Below are 24,171 nucleotides of genomic sequence, written 5' to 3'. Positions count from 1 at the left end.
CAGAAGGATTCCTTATAAGCTTCCTTTAAATAGTAAGCTTTGTTAGAACAAGAAAGGGTTTTGTTTCTAGATAATTAGGTGTTTACAGGAGAGGGTTCAATGATGATGGAAGGAAGGATTTAAATCTGAAATGCAAATAGCTCTTAAATATTCAAAATGAAAATCAAATTCTAGAAGCTCAAAGGAAATCTTCCTGTCTGGAAGTAATTGGCAGGTGGGCTACAGGAACGTTCTAAACCCTGATATCTCACAAAAGTTGGCATGTGTGTCTGTGCTAGAAAGTGTATCTGCGGGAGTCAGCCACAATGTTCAGAGTCTTGGAGCAGAACTGTACCTCAGTGAGATTTGGTCACTTCTGGAAAGAGAAGGGAAACAATAGAAAGGGAAAACTCAGTCTCCTGAATTTGGATTTGAAATTCAGCAACAGACCTATGAATTATTATAGTTATTAGTGGTGGTGCTAGGGGTGGAACCCAGTGCTTACACATCTGAGGTAATTGCTGCACCTCTGAGCCATATCTTCATCCTAAAACAAATGGGTTGGGTTTGTTGGTTAATGCTGTACAGGCATAAGCTATTCAGTTATTCTTTTTCTCCCAATACATGTTTTTGTGATCTCTTTACTTTTAATATAGAACTGCATGTTATATTTATCCATATAACTAATAGAAGCGCATTGCTGGTGCTCAGATTTACTCAGGTGCCATGTGTATGCAACTGAGAGCAGAGCTTCCCACTGCTACAGTAGTGTCCCTTCTGTAACGCCACTACATAGGCATATGGGACCTATCAAGTCAATCAAACGGTCCTTGTAGATTGTAGACCAGACTGTGTCTCCCTTAAGTAACTTTCCCATTGACCCAATACCTTTACCTGTTCAGGGAAGCCAATCAAACTGCTTTCTGTATGGAAACATGGTTAAAGAAAAAGAAAAAGGACAACTGTGACATTAATCAAAATAAAGTGAATAGATGGTGAAACTGTAAAGGAAACATGTCTATTATTAATGAAGACTTTTAGTCATCTTGCTTTAAAATGATGAAGATGGTTATGATACCACTAATGGAGAATAGATATTGGGGCTGTGTGTTATGTTCCAGGGACTGAACTGTATGTACTAAAAAACTGTACTTGCAATCTGTATGATATAGATATCCTATTCCTAGTCCCACTGCTTAGGATCTCAAGCCTTAGAGCAGTTAATTAAATTGCTCAGTGTCCTGTGGCTCATATATGGCAGAGTAGGGACGAGAACTCAGAGCTTATAAAATAAAACTAGATATAAGAACTCTGGAGGAAATTACTGATCTTCTGATTTGGTTGATTTGATTGTATGAAGAAGCTTGCAATAGTCTCAATCACTTGCCTTGAAATGAACAATACTGGAAAATCAGAGATGTGTGACAATTGCACCCAACAAGCACATGGTAGGAAGTGGTCATATGAAGGACAAGGCCAAATGGGACAGGTCAAGGGCATTATCCTATAGTGGTAATGACTATGACCCTTCAGGGGACTCCAACTCTGTGCCAGACATCAGAGTCCTTTACCTGTACAAGGCTTAGGACTGTAGCCCTGCAAACCAGTGGGGTTGTCCTTATTTTTCAGACTAGTGCAGGCTGTTTGCCAGGGTACACAAGGTTGCTAGTGTGCAGAAGTTGGAGGGTGAACCTGTCCATCTCAGCCCCAGCTCCCATTCCATCCACTTTGCTGTAGTGTGTCTCCCTTTGATTTATTCATAAAAGCTAACATGGGTAAAATATTTCAGGCATTCTCAAGAACACTTTTTACTTAACAAATATCAGAAAACATTATTAATTTGGCCTGGGATTTTTTTCACAGAGGTACTTTTCCTGGTATGAACATTTCAGCAGTTAGTCCAGGAATGCCAAATAAGATTAAACTTAATGCATGCAGAAGAGGAAGAAAAAAGAGCCAGCTATGTTTTCTCAAGTAACACATATTTGGGAAATCAATCTTGTATTTAATAGGCTGTACATGTATTTAAAGTGATTCTATTTTTTCTGTCCATTGTCTTAATGACCTTTATAATCCCATGCAGGAAAGCATTTTAAAGATAGATTTCTTGATAAAGCTTTATTGTGAAGTCAATTAAATTGGGAGGGGCTCCATCTGCTTGAAAAAGTATCTGAATGTGCTGATTTTCTAGGCAAAAATGTGCATTTTAATGAAGCATTTTGATAACAGATATTTTCCCATAATGTTCAACTTGAAAAAAAAATTGTTTCCTTCTTCCTGAATATTGCTGTAGCACCTATTCCTTATTGGTGCTAACAAATTCCTCTGTATATTAATATCCATGGTTAGCACTCTGGAAATGGAAGGAAATGAAAGAAAGTTACCTCAAGACTATGTAAAATCGTCCATGCAATAAAATTCTCTCTTGCTTGGCTTCTTTGAAAGACCTGTCAACCACTTGGTTCCTCCATAGCTCATTCATAGTTCTCTTTTCAGAATAGACCCTTAAAAAGTACTATTTGCATTTGAAGTCTCTTGATTTGCATTTGGTTCGGTGTCCCTGGGGAATAGCCTAATTTTAATTTAAATTTCTCAATGAAAACATTTTTTCCAGAAAGGTGAGCACAGAATCATTTTTGCACAAAGCCCTTTGGCGGGCATTTCAAGAGGGTGGGGCGGTACACAGTAGAGTCTGAGGCACTAAAGGGAATGCCCTGCAAAGAACTGCCAGAGTGGGAAATTCCAGCCTACAATGTCACGGGGAGAGACAGGCTGTCACAGTACTGAAGGGAGTGCCTCTTGTTGGGGTCCCCCTTTCCTTTCCCAGGAATGTGCTTTGCATTACCCCAGTGATAGGCTGCTAATCACATGGCTCAAAGGGGTGGGAGGGGGTAAAAATCTTCAGTTTTCCCTGTCTTCAAATTAGAGATGACACTGAAGCACAGAGCAGAGTGCCTAGTGGACCTCATACCCAGAGCAGCCCTTTCGCAAGTGCCCTCCCTGTGCCTGCAGTGCCAAGCTTGTAAGGGACATGCTGCTGTTGCATCATATCTTAGACTGTACCTGTTATTTCTTTCCATGTCACCATTTGTGATGATCCATATTCAGTTTAATGACTATGATATTATTTGTCCCATTAGCAAATGAGAATTGAGTCTTAGAAAGGTTGGGTAGGAGATATAGGTGAACTGTCCAAAGGTCAACTTAGGGCTTTTTAAAGTCAAGTCTCATGCCCTCAGCCATGCAGATCTTAGTCTCTAGAGTAGACCTTAGTGACATAGACTCCACAGGCCTCCCTGCTGGACTTAAGGACATCAACTGACCTCCTAAAGTTATGCATAGACACTTTTTCTGGGTGGGTAAATAGGCTTCATTATATTCTCAGTAAGGTTCATGACACTGCCCCCAGAGATAATTAGCAATATCCAGAGATAATTAGCAATATTCAGTAAGCAGGAGCTGACCTTGTTTGATACAATGTGTTTTAATTTTTTAAGCACACTAGAATCTGTATTTTAAACATGCTGCATCTATATTTTCCCTAGATTCATTAATAGATTCACCAAATCCTTAAGACTCTGGGCTGGAGCTGCTGTGCCTTCTGTTGCTGACTGCACAGGGCCCAGGAATTTCATCTCAACCTCTTTATGCAATCAGAGCTTTCTTTCCATGGTTCTATTTACTGGAGGTTTTGGTGCCCTTTTTAAGGAAAACATCTTTAGTTTCAATTTAATGAAAGAAGACTGACCCAGGTGCCCCTCAGTGCTAATTTCAGAGTAGCACCTGCAGTGAGTCTGTCCCCAGTACCTAATAGAGTGCCTAGGCCACAATAGACTTTCATCACATACTTGAAAAGACTACATTAATAGTTGTGTTAACGGCCCCAACTGTTTTTGTCAGTGTTATATTACTACTGATAGAAGCAAATGGTGAAGTGACTGAAGGGGGTTTGGAGTCCGGCAGACCCAGATTGGAATTCCCTCTCTGATTCAAACAGCTATGTGATCATACACAGTATAATCCCAGTGAACCTCAGATCTCTGGGATGATCCATGCAAAGCTGTGGATGCCACGTCAAGCTCAGGCTAAGCACTTAGTAATATTCCAATCTTTTGCTTTTGCTGCCATCCTAATGCTTTCTTCTGGTTTCTCCTTCAAGTTTGGGACTCGCTTCATCATAGAGGCTATGGAGGCAGCAGGACACTCCCTCAGCGCCCTCTTCTTATGTGGAGGCCTGAGCAAGAATCACCTTTTTGTACAGATGCATTCGGACATTACTGGTAAGCCTAGGGGAGAAAAGAAGGCCATCTTCCAGTTGTCGGCAAAGGGGCATGGCAGATTTGTGGGTAGGCTGAGAATAGGCTGTACATGATGAATCAGGTTCTGAAGATGACCGTGAAGTTTGTATCCTTATGATGTGGAAAACAACTCTTACATATATATCCAGTTATTGAAACAAGGGTGGCAAGGGATAGATCTTAATTCAAGCTTTTACCCGACTTCTCTGAGTACTTCTGATCCAGGCGTGGAATATTGAAGGTACAGGGATAAATAAAATGCTGGGCTTGCCTCTGTGGAGCTCAAGGTCTGTTGAAGAAGGCAAACAGGCACAGTTAATAGAGTGTGACAAGAGCTCTGAGTGAGAAAAGCACACTGAGCACTCCGCCTAGGTTTTGGACTGTGCAGTGCAAGGCATGCACTTAGGAAGCTACCCGAAGAGAGAATGCAGAGCCCAGATGCTGTGGGAACCAGGTCTAGCTGCCCATGGGGATGTAATCCCAGAGCCCAAACACTGGGACTCCTCAGTACTGCACTGATCAGATGGAGGAAATCCAGAGTGATGGAGGCTGGCAGTGGCAGAGCAGCATCTGAGATGAGCCTGGGGCCCCAGGAAAGGGCCCTCTGACAGGAGGCCTGCTGAAGGCAGGAACCTGGCCTAGACTTCTGTCTCTCTGTACCAGCACCTTACCACGTTCCTTCTCCCCCAATGTCTACTGGGGACTGGTGCTCCCTTACAGGACTGATCCCTGGGTGTCTAGGTATAAGCATGGGACAAAGGGAGGGAAATAGGGAAGAATGAACTCTGTCCACGGTCTCAATTTCTGCCTGACCTGAGCCCACCTTACCCTGGTCTCCATTCTTCATGACCCCACTCCCTGAGTTCTTTATACAGTTCAGCAGGCCCTGTCTGAGCTCATACTGCCTCGTTGGTTGTCCCTTCCTGCTCCAGGCCATGTGAATTCCCAGGCGGGAGCTTTATCTAAGCGATAAAGTCCTAGTTGAATCCTGTACAGTTTTAGCTGGAGCTGAAACTAAATAGGATACATATTACCACCTTAAAGATGAGTAGACTGAGACCCAAGTCAGGAGGCAGTTTAGAAAAACATGTAGTGTAAAGGCGGATCTGTGAGAGTTAAAAGCATAGACGTTACTTCATTAACCAAGCACCCACTGTGTGTTAGTGAGAATCACACTATGATCATTTAATTTTCCCTAGCCTAATTAGAAAAAACAGTGCCTTATCTCCAGTCAAGCAAACTGAGGACAGGGATGGTAAATTAAATTGACTATCCCAAGTCAGTCAGCCAGATAGAAATAGGACTATGATTGTAATCAACTGTGTCTGGGCCCCATGCCCCTTACATTCCACAGTGATCGGGGTTTCTGAACGTTTCTTTTGTCACTCTTTGATGATGACCACCCTTTCTCAAGGTTTGTAGAAGTGGAATATGAAGAATGAAGCCAGATTAGCTGGGTGACTCAAGTAAGGTGCAGACCCATCGAGTCTGATTTTCCACTTCTTACCCTTCTAATAAGCCAAAGTCATGCCCTACCTGGATGCAGGGGAGAGGATGGTAGCCAACTTTTCTCGAAAGGAATGGAAAAGAGAAGATCTTTTAACAGGGGGAAAAAGTGCCCTTGAACAGGACAGCTGTGAGTGACCTGGGTGCGGCCTGAGTACTGCAGCTCCAGTCTTTGAGAAAATGGGTCATCCTTCAGCCATGTGCCACTGAGCCAACTCAGAAGCTGGGGTGCAGCAGCCACTTTACCACAAACTCTGCTTTGGAAACTACTGGCCCCTGTGCTGTTGAATGAAAGGCCTTTAATGGTTGTTTGGATTCAGACTGAAACTAGACCCTTTGTCTCTAACTACCAGCCAGTTACAGTTCTGGACAAAGAGATCTTTTCTTTGCCTAGAATTCCTCTGCCCATGACTGACAAGGGATGGCAAAGTGCATCTGCTTCAAATGCTTTGGCTTCTGTTAAACTCATTAATGCATCTGATAAAATAGCTCACATTCCAGGCAGAGCCTCCCTCTTCCTTGCCTTCACCCAGGTCTCAGAGAAAAGAACACATTTGAATTCGTCCTATAAAAAAAACAGTGGAAAGGTAATGTCCTTGGTTGGTACTTTTTAGACAGTGCAATTGTTCTACTTTCTCCACACGGAACAATTTAGAGAAAAGCACAAACATGGTCCATGATTCTCAGAAATACGTGTGAAAAACCCAGTGGAATATGGAAGATTCTTTGTGGACGGTGTAGAGCTGTGGAAAGAGCGATGGCAAGGTTATCTCCCTCATGAGGAATCAGTGCTCAGGAGCTGGAGTTCCAGGCTCTTGCTCAGCTCTCAGTAAGCGATCAGAACCTGTCAGTTCACTTCTCCTTCCATCCAGCCTCATACCCAAAAGGTTAGGTGTGGTAGAGGAAAAGACAGTTTAAAACCTTATAAGCAAATCTTGGCAATTTAGCAACAACCTGCCTTGTGCAGGCGGGGAAGACAGGGCTGTGCCTGCTTGGAAAAGTCATGGGCGTGCAAGGAACCTCCTTGTATCCCAGCCATTGACTTAACTGTGGTTTCCAAAAACAGTGTGTGTTTTTGGAACACAAGTAATTGTAGGTTTCCCCAATAACTTGGGACGAAGTGTTCCTTTTAAACTGTATTTCTTAGTACTGTAGTTTCATTTGGGGTTTCCCTCTTTCTGCCTCACCATTCTGATCATTTGTTCATTTATTTATCTACTCTTAAGCACTCCTTGGGTACCCAGGCTGTCAATCAATATACTTGGCTTGAACATGCAAAGAATAAAGTATCTCCAAAAGATTAGTTACCAGTCAGGAAAGTGCTCATGGGCCTCTGACCCATCGGCAGGAAAGCAGAATACCAGGTGACAGAGCCAGGCAGGGACGAACAGCTCACTCATGCCTGATTAATATGAATAAAGGGGTTATTTACAGAGATGTAGGAAAAATGGGCAACAGGCAGTCCCCTGGGGCTCCTAGTCTCTTCCCACCCCCTAGGCTTATAGAGGAGGACCAGAAGACACCCAGCCCGAGACAGGAGCTTAGTCCTGGATATAGCCATAGGGCAGGGGCTGTTAGGCTTATGAGTGAGGACCTGGAGGTACCCAGCAAGAGACAGATGCCTAGTCCATAGTGTAGCCAGAGGGCCTTTTGCAGATAAGGAAGCTGAGTCATGGAGAGGTTAGATGACCTGCCTAATGTCAAGGAAGCCCAAATGGAAACCCTGGTAGCCTGGCCCCCTGAGCACTTTGAGCTGCATCCTGAGAGCTGAGGGCTTCCCTGGGGGTCCTCTTGACCTCTGCTGCCCAGACAAATAGCCTTGGAGTCAGTCCCATTCATAAATAGGGAGGCTGTGGGTCCCCGAGGGGCTAGAGATAAATCATGTTTGGAAGGCTATCCTCTAAAGAGTCCCAGGTCAGGACTCCTGGGTGGCCATGGATTCACACAGGCATGCAGTGTGCTTTCCTGGTGGAACACCATCACCTTTATGTGTGGCCTGGTATCTGTCCTTACCCTCTAGATGACTGATGGGACCTGCCCTTATCCATTCCCCATAGCTTTCCTCTCTTTCCCCCTAAAAGTCTAATTTTAACCCCATTTTTCAGTTAAGGAAACTGAAGTACAAAGAGGCTTGGTATCTAGCCTAGGATCACACCATAAAGTCAGGAAAGAAACTAAAATGTAAATCATCTTAAGAATCCAGAATCATTGATATGAAACCCACATATGGGGCTTGACCTTCAAAAGGCTTCTTTGTGCCTGGTGGATCCTGACTTGCCTTCAAATGCCTATTTCAGCCTCATGTCCACTGTGATGACCACTGACTCAGAGACTCATTCTCTCATCAATTAGTTGCCATGACTTGGGTTCTGCTCTAAATGCCAGGATCGTGGCAGTAGACAAAATGGAACGTGCCCATCTCATGTAGTATCAGTTCTTTAGGGGCAAGGCACTAAACAACCTCAGCAAGTAAAACACAAGGTAGGAAAGTGGGAGCATGGGGGATACAGAAAGAAATGAGAAGCCACTGGTAAGTGTGTCTTTTCATTTTAAATGCTATGACGAAGGAATGCTCAAGGTTATATTTGCACCAAGGAGAGGAGGCAGTTACATGCGCATCTGGTAGAGCCCTGAAATAGACTCAAGAAATAGTAAGGAGGCTAGGGCCATGCGGTAAGGAGGAAAGGAGAGATCAGACCCTGAGGGCCTCATCAGACTATGTAGACTGCAGTTTATGCTAAGTCCATGGAGAGGCATAGATCTGAATTAGAGAACCAACCCCTCCATGGCCTGTATCTATCGCCTCATCCATCCACCTCTGAGACATGAATAGCCTGATTCATCTCAGCCTTCATTGGGCCCAGTAAAGCGTGTAATAAAGAGTAGAGAAACTGACCCCAATGTCAAGGGCAGCTGCTGCAAGACAGAAACCTGGTCTCACAAGTACATATATATGGTGTTGGTTCCCTTGCAGTTCTTGGCCACTACACCAGCAGTCACAGGTAGAGAAATCCTCTGGAACCCATAATCCCAAGGAACTGGTGTTTTGTCCTTGGAGCTGCTTGCTGGCTCCCCACAGCCCCTGGCCCTGCTCCCTAACCAATTTATGACCTTGTCCTGTGCAGGCATGCCTGTGATCCTGTCACAAGAGGTGGAGTCTGTCCTGGTGGGTGCTGCTATTCTGGGAGCCTGTGCCTCCGGGGATTTTACTTCTGTCCAGGTATGTTTGTAAGGAGCTGTGGCCCCTCCACTGTCTGGGCCTCTCCTTCCTCTTGACAACAGATCACAGCTTGCAAAATACACAGGATATCATTAAGAAATGATAGGCTCCAGCCGGGGAACTCACAAGCATTTCTAGCCTCCGATGCATTTATTGTAGTTTTCCTGACTTGGCCTCTGTTCCCATGGATTGTTCCACTTTTCCGTTGCTTTTCTTTTTCTCCTTTAAAGGGTCTCCTAAATTATTCTCTTCAGTTTCCCCTTGGCCTTTTTTCTTTGATCAGTAAAGCTCAAAATACGAGTTTTTCATGTATACTTCATATTTTTATTTGCTTATTTCAATTGCATCACTTTCCAAAGTGAGGCCTCTTATCAGCAAGAAACACAAAAGAAAAATAAAAGAATTAAAAGTAAAAAATAAGGAACAAAGTATAGGAAGACAGAAACAATTTGGCAACTGTGATTGAGTACATAACTTTGCTATGAGCTGCCTGGCAGCCAAGAGAAAAGGAACTCATGATAAATTACATAATTCTTCCTTCCGAAAAGAGGAAACATACTAGTTTCTGGTAAGAGACAAGCTTTTCCTGCTGCCAAATTGCAAAAGAGATTGCACAAACTGGACTTTGTGGATAGGTGCTGAGTGCTAACCCAGTCTAAAACCCTAAAGCGTGGGTACAGGGTAGAGGCTAAGAGTCTAGGCTTTGAAGTTGGACCACCTGGGCTCAGATCCTAGCCTCTTCCTGCTAGCTCTTAGAACTGAATCATCTACTCCCTACTTGGACTTGCTTAACTAAAATAGTAACCAGTAACTTACTTGTGTGTTCTTTCTATAGGTCAGTTGCACTTATTTATTTTCTGATAGAGCTCTCTTGTCCCCATTTTATAAGTCACCAATTTATAAGCAATTTAGCCAAACATGAAACAGCTAGTAAATGCTAGAACCAAGAAGTCAGACTCCCAGGTACCAGCTGAGAAACAAAGAGCTTAATGACTTGCCCAATGTCTCCAGGTTAAGGTTAAGAACCAGGTTTTCGTCCAGTAGCCCAATAATTAGAGTTCAATTTTTTTGTGACTGGCTAATATAACAGGTACTTCACTAGCTAGATACTAGCTAGATAGCTTTCCTAATGCTTATAACACTCTTCCATGGTCTCTTCACAAGAGAGACCCAGAAAACCTGCAAGAACAGACCATTAGAGACTTACAGATGCAGAAGCCTGTTTCCAGTATCAGTGGTCACTGTTCTGCAATCTGGGAAAGGCGGCACACTACACACTGTCCAGTGGTAATTGCAAAATATCTCTCCTAAGGAATGTAATCTGTTTGTGAACCCATGTGAATTTTAACTGAAGCCTTTAAACAAAGATGATATCATTGAATTCTCAATAACTCCTGGAGTTCCTAATCCTCTCAAAAATGCTATTTAGAGATATTTACTGCTGAAATGTCAATAATGAGTTGTTAACTATTATCTTACTGTATCAAGTTTTGAAGATGTTCTTATAACTAGATGTCATATCTTTCTTGAACTATGTTGCGATCATTAAAACAAATAATAGGATGTTTATTAAAGTCTTGCATGCGTTGCCTCATGTTATACACTGAGCATTTGGTCCCAGAATTCATGTGTTATATATGAATAATTACTCCCCAAAGTGATGGTGTTTGAGATGAGACTTTGGAAGGTAGTAGAGTTGATTGAGGACATGAGGACTGAGTCTTGGTTTGATGGAATCAGTGCTTTTAAATGAACAGACATCCAAGAGCTAGCTCTTTCTCTCTCAGAATCTGGCTGCCTACATACCAAAAGAGGGCATTACCTGAACTAAGTACTGCTGGCACCCTGACCTCATACAGTACGCCTCTGGAACTAAGAATATAAATTATGGTTCAGCGACAGTCCCTGATACTGTGTTAAAGCAGTTGGAGCAGACTAAGAGACCTCATTTACTGTGTATAGCCCACTGCCTGTGGGATGGATGTCTGTATCCAGCTGTATGTTAAACATGAGGAAACCAAGACTCAGGCACATGTAAGGAATTTTCTCAAGTGAGCACTGTCAGGGCAAAATCAGCACTGCGGTGAGGGTCTTACTGATCTATATCCTATACTGCTAATGTGTTCTGTTATTTCTTTAAAAATATGTTCTTGACTTCTTATGTCCAAAGGCATATTTCCTGAAAATAAATGTCATTGACCACATATAAGAGAATAGCACACAGCCCAAAGAGCAGCGTAGCAGGGCAGTATTGCTCTATCAGATTCCACACACCATGGCTTAGTCAAAGCAGAGTTTCCACTCCAGGTTCCATTCACATGCTCCCTATGGGGACACTGAGATCATTCCATATTCACACCTGTGCTACATAAGATTTGCTGCTAATATTTAAAGTAGAATCTAACATATATAGACCAGATTTGAGGACCCGTGCCTGAGCAGCAGCTGTAAGCTCCAAGCATCTTAAGGACAAGCATGGGTCTCCTGTTCAACAAGAGGAAGTATGTGTCTGTCCTGATAGTTTCAAGAGAGACTGATCAATGAAGAAGGTCTGTGCTCTTACCTGTTATCATTTACCTAACCAGATCCCTATAGTCCTGACCTCTGTGCTTGCTTGTCCTTCCTCAATGCCTCCTATCATTTTCAGTGTATGTTTCTTTCTTAAAAAGTGTGTAAGAAGAATTGCCATTGATATGACTGACTGTTGAGATGAAGAGTCTTTAGAAGCACTATCATCAACATCTTTGGAGTAATGTATTTCTGGAGCTTTTTTGAAATGTAAATGCATGTACTCGGCTTTATTCACATTCTTCAAAGAAGCCAAATGGTGTGCCCCAGTCCTGGGGACCAGCTCAAGATTCTGGCAAGGTGAGATGAAACAGACTTATCTTTCAGCCTAAACTTTAGCACGGCCTTTTCTTAGCACTTCAAGGATTCTAGATTGATCTGTACAGTGCCTAAACAGGCTGAGTGCTTCCTACCAGCAACTCAGCTCCCACAGCTGTCATGGACCACATATCTGGTAGTTGGATGGAGGATTTCCTGTTTTATCTAGATAGATTGATGCTGGGAGACACTGCCAGAATCATCGCCTTCAGATGAAGGGGAGGCTAAGAACATGAATTGAAGGAGATGTGGATTGTAGAACTCTGCAAGTTCCCAGAGAGAGAGAGAGAGGATTTCCCCATTTCCTGGGCCCACAAATGACTTCAGTCATAGGGTAGAAGCTGAGCCTTCCTTTACTGATATCAATGAATGAAAATGGAGCCATAGCAATGGTTTTACCTAAAGATATTGCAAACTCGTATATGCTACAAGTTTGAGGTGATTTTATCAAGTAGCAGGAAAGGAACAGTGGATGGAATTTCCTGGTGGGGTGTGTTGGAGAGATCAGTTAAGTTCATTGCTATTGCAAATCTTGACCCATGCTGGCAATTCCTGGCTTACACCTCTTGCTCTTTTTTTCCAACTCCTGATCTCATTCTCTGGGTCTCGTCCCTTCCTCCTTGGCCCTTCCCCACCCTTCCTGCTAAATCTTCTCCCTCTTCCCTTTCAAATGAGGGCCTCAAGAATAAAAGGACTCACAGTGTCCTAAAGAGTTTTCTAGCTTCAAGTAGATTTCCAAATAAGTTCCACTAGAGTGTGACTCCCTTGAGGATAGATCATGTCACCTTTGTGTCTGAAGTTTGACACTGTGTAATCGAGATGAGCTGAATATAGAAATTTTGAGTGTAAAGAACACGCAGAAGGCAATCTTTGCGCCTCCTCTTGTTGGTACAAGTGAGGTATTGCACTCTGTGGGCACCTAGGTCCTAGGAAACTAAGAAAATAGAAAAAAGAGTTTATAAAATATCAGTCTGCTTACATTTTTACTTTACATAGAGAGAGTCTGATAAATAAAACGACAAATAAAACAAGAAGCTTGTTTCAGGAAGTCATAAACACATTCATACGGTAGAGGCAGATAGAAATGCCTTTCCACTGTCTGCTTCCTTCAGGACGCCTGCACGTCATTAACTTTCTACAATTTCTTAAAAAGCAAGTTTTGTTCTGAGATTATAAAAAACAAGCTTTAATTCCCACATTGCTAATTATCTTGAACTGCCCTCTCCCAGTCCCCCTCATCTCCCAAATGCAGTGGAGTGAGGGAAACTAAGCACATTGGACAGCAACAGGAGCCAAAATGCATCCAGCAGTCACAGGAAGTACTAGTATGAAGATAACGGACTTCATCAGCTGCCTCTCCTCCACCGATCATGTGAGGTGTGCCACCTGTCAACCACTGACTATGCTGCCATCAGCTTCTGAGAACAGACTCTGCTGCTTTCAGACCAGCATGTGCAAATGGCCAGTTCTTTAGGGTGTGCCCACGAATAAACGGCCCTCACTGACCACAGCAGCCTACCGCCACGTCAGTCCTTGCAGACATCTTCCTTGCTTACAAAAGCATCTTCCATTCTTCTGCATGGAATTTGCTTCATTTTAGAGATACTTAAATTCCCCACCTGTGATGTACCTCAGAGTCTGTGGCTTTGTGCACACTTTATTTTCTGTTTTGCTTTGTAGGTCAACTTGCTGTGATTTTTAGTTCTTTCTATGATAAATACCAGTTTAATGGTTTGTAAAGTAAAGTGAAATACGACTTCAGCTTCTGGAGGTTGGAAAAGCTGAAGGTCAAGGGTTGTTCAGAAGTATAAAACCATCCATTTCTTGGTGCATTCAATTTTGATCTGCTGCCTCCCCCTTCCCTGTACCGACTTCTAAAATACAACAGACAATTCATGCTCCTTGAGGAAAAATAAGAAAATTCCATTAAGATGGAAGAGAAATAAAAAAACACTGATCTTATTACCCTAAAATTATTTTCATCATACTAATTAATATCCTAGTTTCTATTTTTTTTGTTTGTAATTGAAATGATTTCAATTACAAAAATGTGTTCATACAATGAATAGTGTTTTATAGTCTTTCCCCCCAGCTAAGAACATATAGCAAACTTTTCATTAGTTTTGCAGGCTGTATACCTTTCTACCCCATAGTATATACCATCCTTATTTCACCAAACCTCAGGTCTTGAGTATTTAGGCTGTCCCCATTGTTTTAGAGAATGTTACAACTAACTTCTCTATAGATAAAGTTCTGCACATAGTCTAAATTATTTCCACAAACAGATGGTGGAGGTGTATAAATGTTCAGTCAAAATCTCTGCCTACTGTTTAGAATTTTTTTTCTATACAGAGTAACAATTTATACTCTCACCAGGAGTATGAAAATGCAGAGTTCCCCTTTCTTGAGAATTTTAGCTCCATTAGCTATCATCCTCAGGCGTCTCATAATCCTATTCATTTCACATATGGTCCTGATAAGAACTTTTTAGTAGCCTTTTGCCCTTTATTGCTTAAGCATGTGTTTCTAGAGATGTGAGATTCTGGTTTCTAATTAGATAGATTCAGATTTCAGATTGAATTTTCTGAGTACATATCCTGTCCCGTATGTCAATGCCCCATAGAAAGTCAACAAAATACTTTGGAATGATAGTTAACGGTTTCAAGAAGAATTAAATTAAGACTGTGATGTCAGTCCTAACGTTTGTTATACTTATTGCCACAACTGCTTAACAATGCTGTCTTATCTTTTTATCAATTCCTCTCCCTCCTAAAGAAACAAACAAATTCGGGTTCTGATTAATTATCAGCCTCCTGGTTCCAATCCAGTTTGCAGAATGGCACCATGAATGTAAAAGTAAAAATATTTAACTCAAAATTAGAATTCTATTTTTAGGAAATTATTTGAATAGGACATATATCATCTGATTCTCCTTGCTGCTCATAGGGTCTGTTACCTTCCATCTGTTACTCTTCATAGAATCATAGAAACAACCTAATAGGTGTTAACAGGCCCGCTGTGCAAAGGAAGACTCTGAAGCACAGAAAAGAAATTGTATAGCCTTGACTGACACAATGGCCATCAAGCCATAGCCTAGTAAGTACATACCTGCCACTTGGGAAGGCTGTAGGTTCTAAAATGGCAGCCTTCACAGGTTGACACAGTTCATAGAATCACTGCTTGGATGTATGTGAAACATAGAAATTAAAACAAAAATGTCTTGCTTAACTTGAAGCTTTCCAATTGATTTACCTCAAAGACGTCATAGCACACTCGTAAATGTTGTTATGCTTCATGTATTTGCTTTCAGTCATAATGTACCTGCTGACTTTCTATAGAGATGAATCTAAAACACCTTAAGGACATAAAAGATTGTTAGTAACAGGAAGATTTTATGAAACCAATATATTCTTCCCAAATGTCCCTCTTCTCCTGAAATTTTCAATTGGGAACTTTTGAGAATCTAATTTTTTAAAAGTAAATAGTGGCCAAATATCTACTGAGTCCTTAAAAAATTAGGAGGATTACAGAGCTACAGAACTGTGTTTCTAATGTAAAAGTTATCCCACTCTTGAATTTGATATTTTGTTGAGGCAATATTTCATACTGATATAACCTATCTCCTTTCTCTCTCTCGTACATACATATGTTTATATATTTATACATCTCATAATATACATGATTATAGATGAAATATATATGAAAGCACTATAGAAACATGCTTATAAATATAACCCTTCACTCTATTATTTATAGTACAACTTTCCATAATAAATTTTCATGTTGGAATAAACCAAAATAGTATAATGAGTTATACATAGTAAGTTGGGGTTTTTTCCCCCTAAATACTAGGATAACTCACAAATAACAAATCCATGCCTTGTAAGCTTAATAGTCATTGTAGTAACTTAAGCTGTGAATTCCAACATCAGAAAAGACAGGCTCTTAATTAAATCAAGAATATTCTACAACTGGAGAAGAACTCTGCCTGCAAACACACATTCACATCCACATACCCACATTCACACACACAGACACATACACATTCACACAGGCACAGCACACATGTTCCACATGTCACCTCCACTGGGGAAAAGTTTGATGCAGAGTCACAGAATGCAGAGTTTTACTGAAACTTATGAAACAGTTCTGATTGCAGCATTGAGGCAGATGATTAAGAAAAATGTAGAAGAAAAGAAATCTTCACAGTTGTTTACTGGAGGTCTTTGAGACTCTACAGTGGACTATTTAAAAGTAACATTGGCTTAGAAACATAAACGATATTTCCTTATTCAAATGCCTTTCAAGGAAACTTTAACATTTAAAATTATGTACTATGCTACAAGATGTGTCAAGGAGATTTCCTATGCTAGTACCATAATAATTTTGCAAACAGGGAAACAGTGTCAGAAAAGTTAAAGGACTTAACAAAGCCAGTTGCTAGAAAGTAATGGAGCCAGAATCCAAGTCCTAGCCTGGGATTCCAAAACCAAGGATGTCCAGCCCAGCCGCAATGACCATTTTAGAGATAAACATGATTACCAGTATTTAAAACCTGATGTCAGAACAGATGGCCAGAATTTGCATGCATGTTAAAATGTCAGTGTCTTAGCCAAATCCCCACAGATTAAAAAAAGAGTGCACTTTCAACTTAGCGTAACTTTGGAGAGGTTGAAAGAGGGGCTAGTTATAAAATTGTGGTGGTATCCTGTGGTTGGTAACAGGTTAGGGGCAGTAATTGGAAGCTCAGAACAGGATTGTGTTGAGGCCACCAAAAGCTGCTGTGCAGTGAGCCTGGAAGAAAAGAACTGTGCACCTCACCCTGCTCTTTGATGTGACTCTGATCTGCCCATCTCCAGTTGACTGGACTCATAGTGCAACAACAAGGGAGCTCCTTGATTGCTCCTTGCCAGTCAGTCTGTGTAGGCCCAGAGCAGGGTGAGAAGGGCCTTCAGAAGTATGTGAAGATGTCCATCACAGTCTTCTAGACCAGGCCACACAGTGCATTCTGTGTTCCTGAATCCAGAATGGTTTGTTCAGATCTGTGATAAGGAACTTGCATCAGAATGTATCACCCAGTGTACTCTTTGGTTTGGCTGACGTTTTATTCATAGCAAGATGTTCTCAATGAAGGACTCAGTGTGTTACAGGTTTACACTATGGGGCAAGTTATTTATGCCATTGCAGATGGGCCATTAGAGGAGCACTAAACTAGCTTTCTAGCTCTGCAGATAATGAGAAACATGCTGGGGTTCCCCATGTTCCCTTGTCCTTTGTTTCATTTTTCTGCTATAGCATCTGCTAAAAAGAAAAAAAATATATAATATTTTTATTCACTTGCTCCAAGTTGGGTACTGTTGTAAGACACTTCAGATGACATTTAAGTCTTTAAAGGTACATTATTTCCCTTCCCTTTACAAACAGAACACAAACTTAGACATTATAAGTAATGTGTTCGTTCTCTAACGGCTAGCCAGGGGCTTGCAGAGTCCATGCCCTTCACTAGGGTTAGGCTGCCTCAGAACCATTCTTAGGATTTTCCAGCATTATCACCCAGGATGCCAAATGGAGTGGTGAGGGAATCGCCTTGTGGGAGAGCCATGACTGTGCTCCTTGTTGCAGGTAACAGCTGGGTACTGGTTCCTAAAACAGTACTCCCCAGCTCATAAGAAATCAGCACTGTTTATAGGACCATGTTACTCCACTTCACAAAGCCTTTTCCAGCCTCACCAGCCAGGTCCCAGATGAATTTAATTTGTTTCAAACTGGCTGCTGTCTACTTCCATCTCTAAACCCAGGAGGTCCAGAGAAGATGTGGAGAAAGAATTCATGACAGGGATGTACTTCCTTAGAAATGATATTAATTGGTTGGGCAAAATGAACGAGGGAAATAAAATATCTGCTCTTTACTAAGTAAAGGCATCTTCCTCCCTTAGCTCATTAAAAATTAAATGCACTCTTGGCTTAAGTAGGGCAAATTAGTAATTAAGTACTACATAATCAACCTGGATAAACATAATGTTGAAGGGGAGGCCAAATTAATCACTTCACTGGTTTGTTAATGCACCTTTTCCTCAAGTCCTTCCTGTAGTGCCAGGATGCATTTTCCCTCCCTCACTGCTGGAGGTGGAATGTGCCGCCACAGCTGGGCTGACAGATGACAGGACCAGATCTGGAGAAGGTGCGCATGACTGTGGGCCTTTATTCAAAGTATGCAATCAGAATCTGGACTTCAGCCTTTAAGTTTCATCAGGAGCCTACATGTGGCAAGAGAATCCTAGATGATAGGAGGATGACTGAGGTGAAGCCGACTCAGTACCCCAGCACGTCCCAGCTAGCGGGGGAGAGGAAAAGATCTGCACAGACACGGCGTGGAAAAGTCATTATTGAAATGTAATGGCACAAATGATTTGCTTTAGGCTCAAATCTGGCTCTGCCATTTACCATGGATGAGTTACCTAATTTCTCATGCCTTACGCCCCTCATCTATAAAGGATAAGATAATAGATATATTGTCTCATAACTCATATCCTCATCTGTAAAGGATAAGATCATAGATATATGGTCTCATAAGAGGTAGACATGTTCATATATTTAAAGCAAAATAGTTTTATTTAATTGGCCATTCTCTGTTTAAATTATAATGATTATATAATGGGATAATGGGTTGTCAAGAGTGTCTTCACTGTCTTGAGGACAAATCTTTCCAACAAGGTGATATTTGAAAGGAACATTACAAGTTTAGTTGCTGATAGAGCTAGAACTTGGGGAGCTTCAGGAGGGCCCACACACTTCATCCTTGAGTGGGACGCTGACTCTACGGGTGAAGAGAGAAACACAGGGCTCAATATACTAAATGTTAATAACAACCACTAAAAACTTAGACATGTTCTTTGTGGAAATTGTCTCCCAAGTGTGGGGAGAGTGGTGGAGATACAACCAAGTACCTCATGGAACTGTGTCTGCATGACTAACATACTGTCTCTCTGGTGAGAGGGGGCATGAACTTGGCTTGGTGGTGTGTGGTGGGCTGGGGAAGCAAAAGCTGCTGGGCCTTATCTTCCTCCTTGTTTCAAAGAGACTTTATTTCACAACCCTTTTGGATAGAAATCCTCTCAGGCCACTCTTGGAGATTGGTTTTTATCTGGGGCTCTGACCTCTGGCTTCACCAACAGAGGGGTCAGCCTGTTCTGGGAAGCCAGGGAACTGCTCTCTCTCTCTCTCTCTCTCTCTCTCTCTCTCTCTCTCTCTCCTGTTGTTTCAACTGTTTGGAAAGTAACTTATTTCTTTCTGATTCCTTTGGGATTAAAAGTGCCAGTTCAATTCCTTCTCAGCACTTAAAGATATCTCAGCTTTGAGATAGCCATACCCCACTGCCCACATCAATCCCATGGCCTGGAAGGTTTAATTCTATCCATGCCATTAAATTTATGGAGAACCCTTTTGGAGTCAGAGGTAAATGGCCCATTTCCTTTATTTCTGCCCCTTTTACAGACGCCTTATGTAAATGCCTCCAGAGCAGGAATTTTGCTTCAGTCTCTTCCTTATCTCCAATGCCTGACACAGCTGGACACAGAGAAGCTGTATGGGAAATCTTGTTCATTCATTCAGCAAATACCCCATAGGCATTCCAGTAAGCAAACTGACTGTGATCCCAGCCCTTATCACATCTACAGTTGACTGGAAGACAGTGAAGAAACAATCATTGTAAATATGTATTACAGCTTGGGTCAAGGCTTATAAAAGAAAAGGCCTGGTTTAATGGAAGAACTAATTAGAATGATTGATAGATGAATGAAAGTAAATGACTTCAACTTTTAACTCTAACTCTCTGCCTCAACTCATGTCAGCAAATAATAATCATTGCTATTATGTTCATTGTCACAACTACCACTCCCATTTCCTGTGTGCACTGCTTTCTAAATTCCACACTAGCATCTTCACATTGATTATATAAATTTCAAAAAATAACCCTTGTAGTTAGGACTTCTTATTCCAGATGAAACAAATGAGGCCTACGGAATATAATGAAATTGTTCATGATCAAAGTGCTAGTAAGTGTCATAGACGTTTGAGCCAAAGCTGGTCTAACAGAGCCTTCTATTCTGAGAGAAAAGAAAATAAATTCTCATGAATTCCCAAGATGACCACCCACAGGTCCAACAGGGATCCCAGTTTGAGAAATACTACATCATATTATATGGTTAAAGGTGCATTCTATTAAGTGAAAGGGAAAAAACAAAAACAACTACGACAGCCAAATACGCATTGCTTGAGAATAGGTAGGAAAAAGAGGAAGATATTTTTGAATCGGCCATCTTATCAGTCTCCTAACACTAATAAACCATCACCATGGCAATAGTAAATAATTAATGCAGATGTTGAGTCACTTTAAAAAGCAACACCAACAGAATGCCAAACTAATGCTGGAAGCTTGTCTGCCACAGCTGGGCTAATCATGCTAGGGGCATGTCAGAGACTCATCTTGGAGGGTGGGACAGTCTCAGCTTGGTATCAGAAGACTTAAATCTGAGCCTTGACTCTGCCCTTTGAGCTCTGTTGCCTTGAGCAAGTCAGCACAGAAAAATGAGAGGTAATTGTCCTTTCTTAGGTCAGTATTACTGTTGTAGCTTTCTGTGAGTCAATTCAAAAATCTATAAAATGGAGAAGTGATAATTTTTAGCATTGTCAGGAGAATTAATAAAATGAGGGGTATGGAAGTACTTAGTAAACTGTAATGTTTAGCCTGCTTGATTTGGCGGAAAGCTCACACGAGTCAGTTAGGCAGGTCAGCTCTCTGATATCTCATCTTAGGAACAGACCTGAGCCTCAGACTCTCAGAGCCCCAGCTTCCCAGCAACATTTCTGGTTATATAAATCTGAAAAATGCTCTGCCCACTTTACAAAATTTGAATCTTACTCAACCTCTCTGCACTTCAGTTTGCCCCCTGTAAAATGGAGATGACACCAGCACCCCTTTATTAAGGTAAGAAAGAGATGAGAATTAAATAGATTAGTCCAGGAAGAGCACTGAAAACTGCCTACCCTGGCAGACTGCCATAAGTATCAGTGGTGCAGGTGATGGGCAGGGAGAGGAGAGGAAGGAGGAGGCAGAGCACTTGAAATGATATACGTGCATCAAACTCTGACAGCTTTGTGGGGTACTGACGAGGACATTCACAGTAATCAAAATGCTTTAGGTCAGTTTAGCGTGCTCAGCTCATCCACATGTCTCAGTTTCTGCAAAGGTGCCATTTTCTAGGGTGTCTTTTTGCTGAGCCCTGTGTGTGGGCCTGCTCTGATCTCTTCATAGCAAGATTTCCATCAAGGATATAAATATGCTTTATGAATCTCTTGGATTGGGTACAATATAATGTTCCCCAAAGTTACTTAACCAAAGAATTGGCATTTTACTAATCTACTTTCAGGACTAAATACTGGTAGATGCTGCCAGAAACCCATCATTAAGACCCTCAACCATTAAGAGCAGTCCCATAAAATGAACTTGAAACTTTCCTTTAATCCTCCATCCTCTCATGTATCTATTTAACAAATCAAAAGAACTCAAAGTCTGTTTTGGAGGTAACTGGATGATATGCTGGATGATAGAGAGACAACAAGCAAGAGTAACATATTCCTTACCTTGTGGGCATGGCAGGAAGACAGAGGTACTGCCGGGCAGTTTCAATATAGTTGGAGCGCACAGGGAGCCATATGCCAGGGAAGGAACTTCTTAATCCACTTACTGGGCCAATGGATGTTTGCCAGGGTCAGATACTTCTAAGCTCAAACCCGAAGGAAGAGTCACAGCTGTGAGATGTGTGGTTTATACCCACTTGCCCATACACAGCCTTATTGCATCCTCACAGGATACAATGACAGTGGAAAGATGAGCAGACGGGGACCATAGAATAGCCTCCTACTCTGCGTCAGGCACTGTGTAAAGTATTTTACAAGTTTACTGCACTTAATCTTTGCAACAATAAGTAGTGCTCTCAGTTTACAAAAGAGAAATTTAGGTTTCAGGAAGTTAAGAGGCTTTCTTTCCCAAGGCCACCATGTGTAACTAGTACAAAGTCAGGATTGTAGCTTATATCCTCCAGATTCCAAAGCTCCTTCCCATCACAGTGTGGTTCATGGGGATCTGGCTGAACCTTGACAGTTTTCACCAAACTGAAAAGTGTGGAGAAGCTAGTGGAGTGCCCTGAATTCTTCATTCAGTTAATTTTTGTTATGGTAAAAAGTCATACTTGCTATGAAAAATCCTGTGGTGTTGTGCTGTTTTGTTTTTATTTTGTCAGATGATACTCCTTTGACTTTTTGGCAAACTAAAAATATTTCTCAATCTATGGCAGCCTCCAAAGTCATTTTGAGGTTTCACCATCCACGGAATCTGGAGTTTTTGGAAATACTGTGCATGTAACTTTATAGACTATGCAAAATCCAAGGATGGGAGGTGAATAAGAGCCAGCATAAGGCTTTGAATTCTGCTGGATTGAGCTTCGATCAGTCACTGGCCTCATGGACCAGTGCTGAGCAGCAGAAATGGTGATAACCTGATAACCCAGCACCAGCCAGACAGCACACAACACAGCTGACTCCCAGGATGGTTTCTGCTGGTATGCGGACATTCTTTTGCTAATAATTTTCTTTCCTAATACATTTTCTTAACTTTGTATTAGAAAGCAATTCTATATATAGCTAGCTGCTATCAAAACCCAGTTTTCATGAAAGTCTTTGCTTCATATAAGACCATTTGAAAATTGAAATGGAGTTTATTTAGAATTTAGAAATATAGCTTGTTACTCATAAATATTGGAGGTACTGCCTGGATATGAAAATGATTGTGAAATGGTATATAAATTAATAAAGTTTTGTGAAATAATAAGATAATATGTATGAAAGTACTTCATGCATAGAAGGCCCCAGTAAGTGCTTCCTTTCTCCCCAATTCACATGGCGAGCAGGTGGCAGGCTAAAGCCTAAAGCTCACAGCATCAAACACCCAGCCTGGCAGTCCTTCCAGGGTATCCTTCACTTGTGTGCCTACTGTCTGCCTACCTCACAGCACATCCTTCCTCCTTCCATCCATCAAACAGAGAAAGTGAGGCAAGTATAGGCATTTCAGAAGTGACCAAGTGTTCAAAATATGTTCTGAAGAGTATCAGTTATGAACAACACACCCATGAGACAGTGCATAGTATTAATATTTGAAAAAGAGTTGTCAGTCTGAGACTTTGTAGGGTCCTTCAAGAGCCTCCCACCTAAGCTCTTTTATAGATAGGAACTTGAGACCCAGAGAGGGCAAGAATCTCATGGTCCAACCAGCACAAGAAATCATGTAAAACAATCAGATGTAAAATTTTACATAATCACTTGAACTCATGCTTCATACTATGTGGGGAAGAAGACATTGTAAATGATCACTTGAAGACGTGGGCCTGTTATGTTCCTTTGTTTTAGCTGAGGTAAACTGCCCAGAGCATAGAATTTAGTGTCTTAATCATTTTCAACTGTACTATTTCTTGGCGTTGTGTTCATTCACGATTATACAAATGTCACCATCATTCATGTCCAGAACTCTTTTCACCTTGTGGCGCTAAACCCTGGACCCACTAGACAACTATTTTATATAGCTCCCTCCCCCAGCTCATGGCCAACACCATTATATTTTCTGTTTCTATGAATTCAACAACACAAATGACCTCATTCCAGCAGTATCAAATAGTATTTGCCTTTTGGTAACTGGTTTGTGCCTGTGCTCCAGATCCATCCATGTTGTGGCATATGCCAGAATTCCCCCCTTCTCCCTTGTACTCTTCAGTGTTCCTCTCATTGCACCCATCATCACTGTGAAGACTTTGGTGTGTTTCACATTTTAGTCACTTCTTGCAGTAGGAGAAATAAATATTTTAATTGTAACAGGCGGCAGCAGTGTCTGAAAACTCAAAGTCTTCTAGTCAGTTAACATAGGAAATAAATAGAATTCCATGCTATGATTCCCTCTGTGACCCCCTGTTTCCCTTTGGCTGCTGCTTCAAGTTTTCAGTCAGTCACAGAGAAGCATAGAATTAGAAATTTGAAAAATGAGGTTTCTAGTTAGACAGCCTCAGGTTCCAGTCCCAGCTCCAGAATTTACTGTATGATTTTGGACAGTGTAGTTGTGTTCTCTGAGCCCCAGTACTGTCACCACTATATGGACAGAGTAAAGCTAGTATTTTAAAAACTGCCTTTATTCTGAGTGCTGACAACTTTTATATACTCACATGAATTTAAACATAG

At 41.5% G+C, this 24,171-nt stretch overlaps 1 protein-coding gene across 8 annotated transcripts in view; it reads left to right on the top strand.

Annotated features, from left to right (window-relative positions):
* Positions 1-24,171, top strand: part of Fggy (FGGY carbohydrate kinase domain containing) — a 409,436-nt gene that overhangs the window by 323,719 nt on the left and 61,546 nt on the right. For 7 of the 8 annotated variants that reach the window (XM_017799079.2, XM_029565258.1, XM_029565256.1 and 4 more), the window contains 2 exons: positions 4,139-4,259; positions 8,909-9,003. In XM_017799079.2, coding sequence (XP_017654568.1) covers positions 4,139-4,259; positions 8,909-9,003 — 216 coding nt within the window. Of the gene's footprint in view, positions 1-4,138; positions 4,260-8,908; positions 9,004-11,672; positions 11,872-24,171 lie in introns of all 8 variants that reach the window. The other variant, XR_003850117.1, reaches the window with a different exon arrangement.

The sequence above is a fragment of the Nannospalax galili genome, unplaced genomic scaffold (assembly GCF_000622305.1).
Source record: "Nannospalax galili isolate Female #2095 unplaced genomic scaffold, S.galili_v1.0 scaffold718, whole genome shotgun sequence".
In the NCBI taxonomy this organism is placed as follows: Eukaryota; Metazoa; Chordata; class Mammalia; order Rodentia; family Spalacidae; genus Nannospalax; species Nannospalax galili.
Note: the sequence above shows the minus strand (reverse complement) of the source record. Positions and strands in the feature narration are given on the sequence as shown.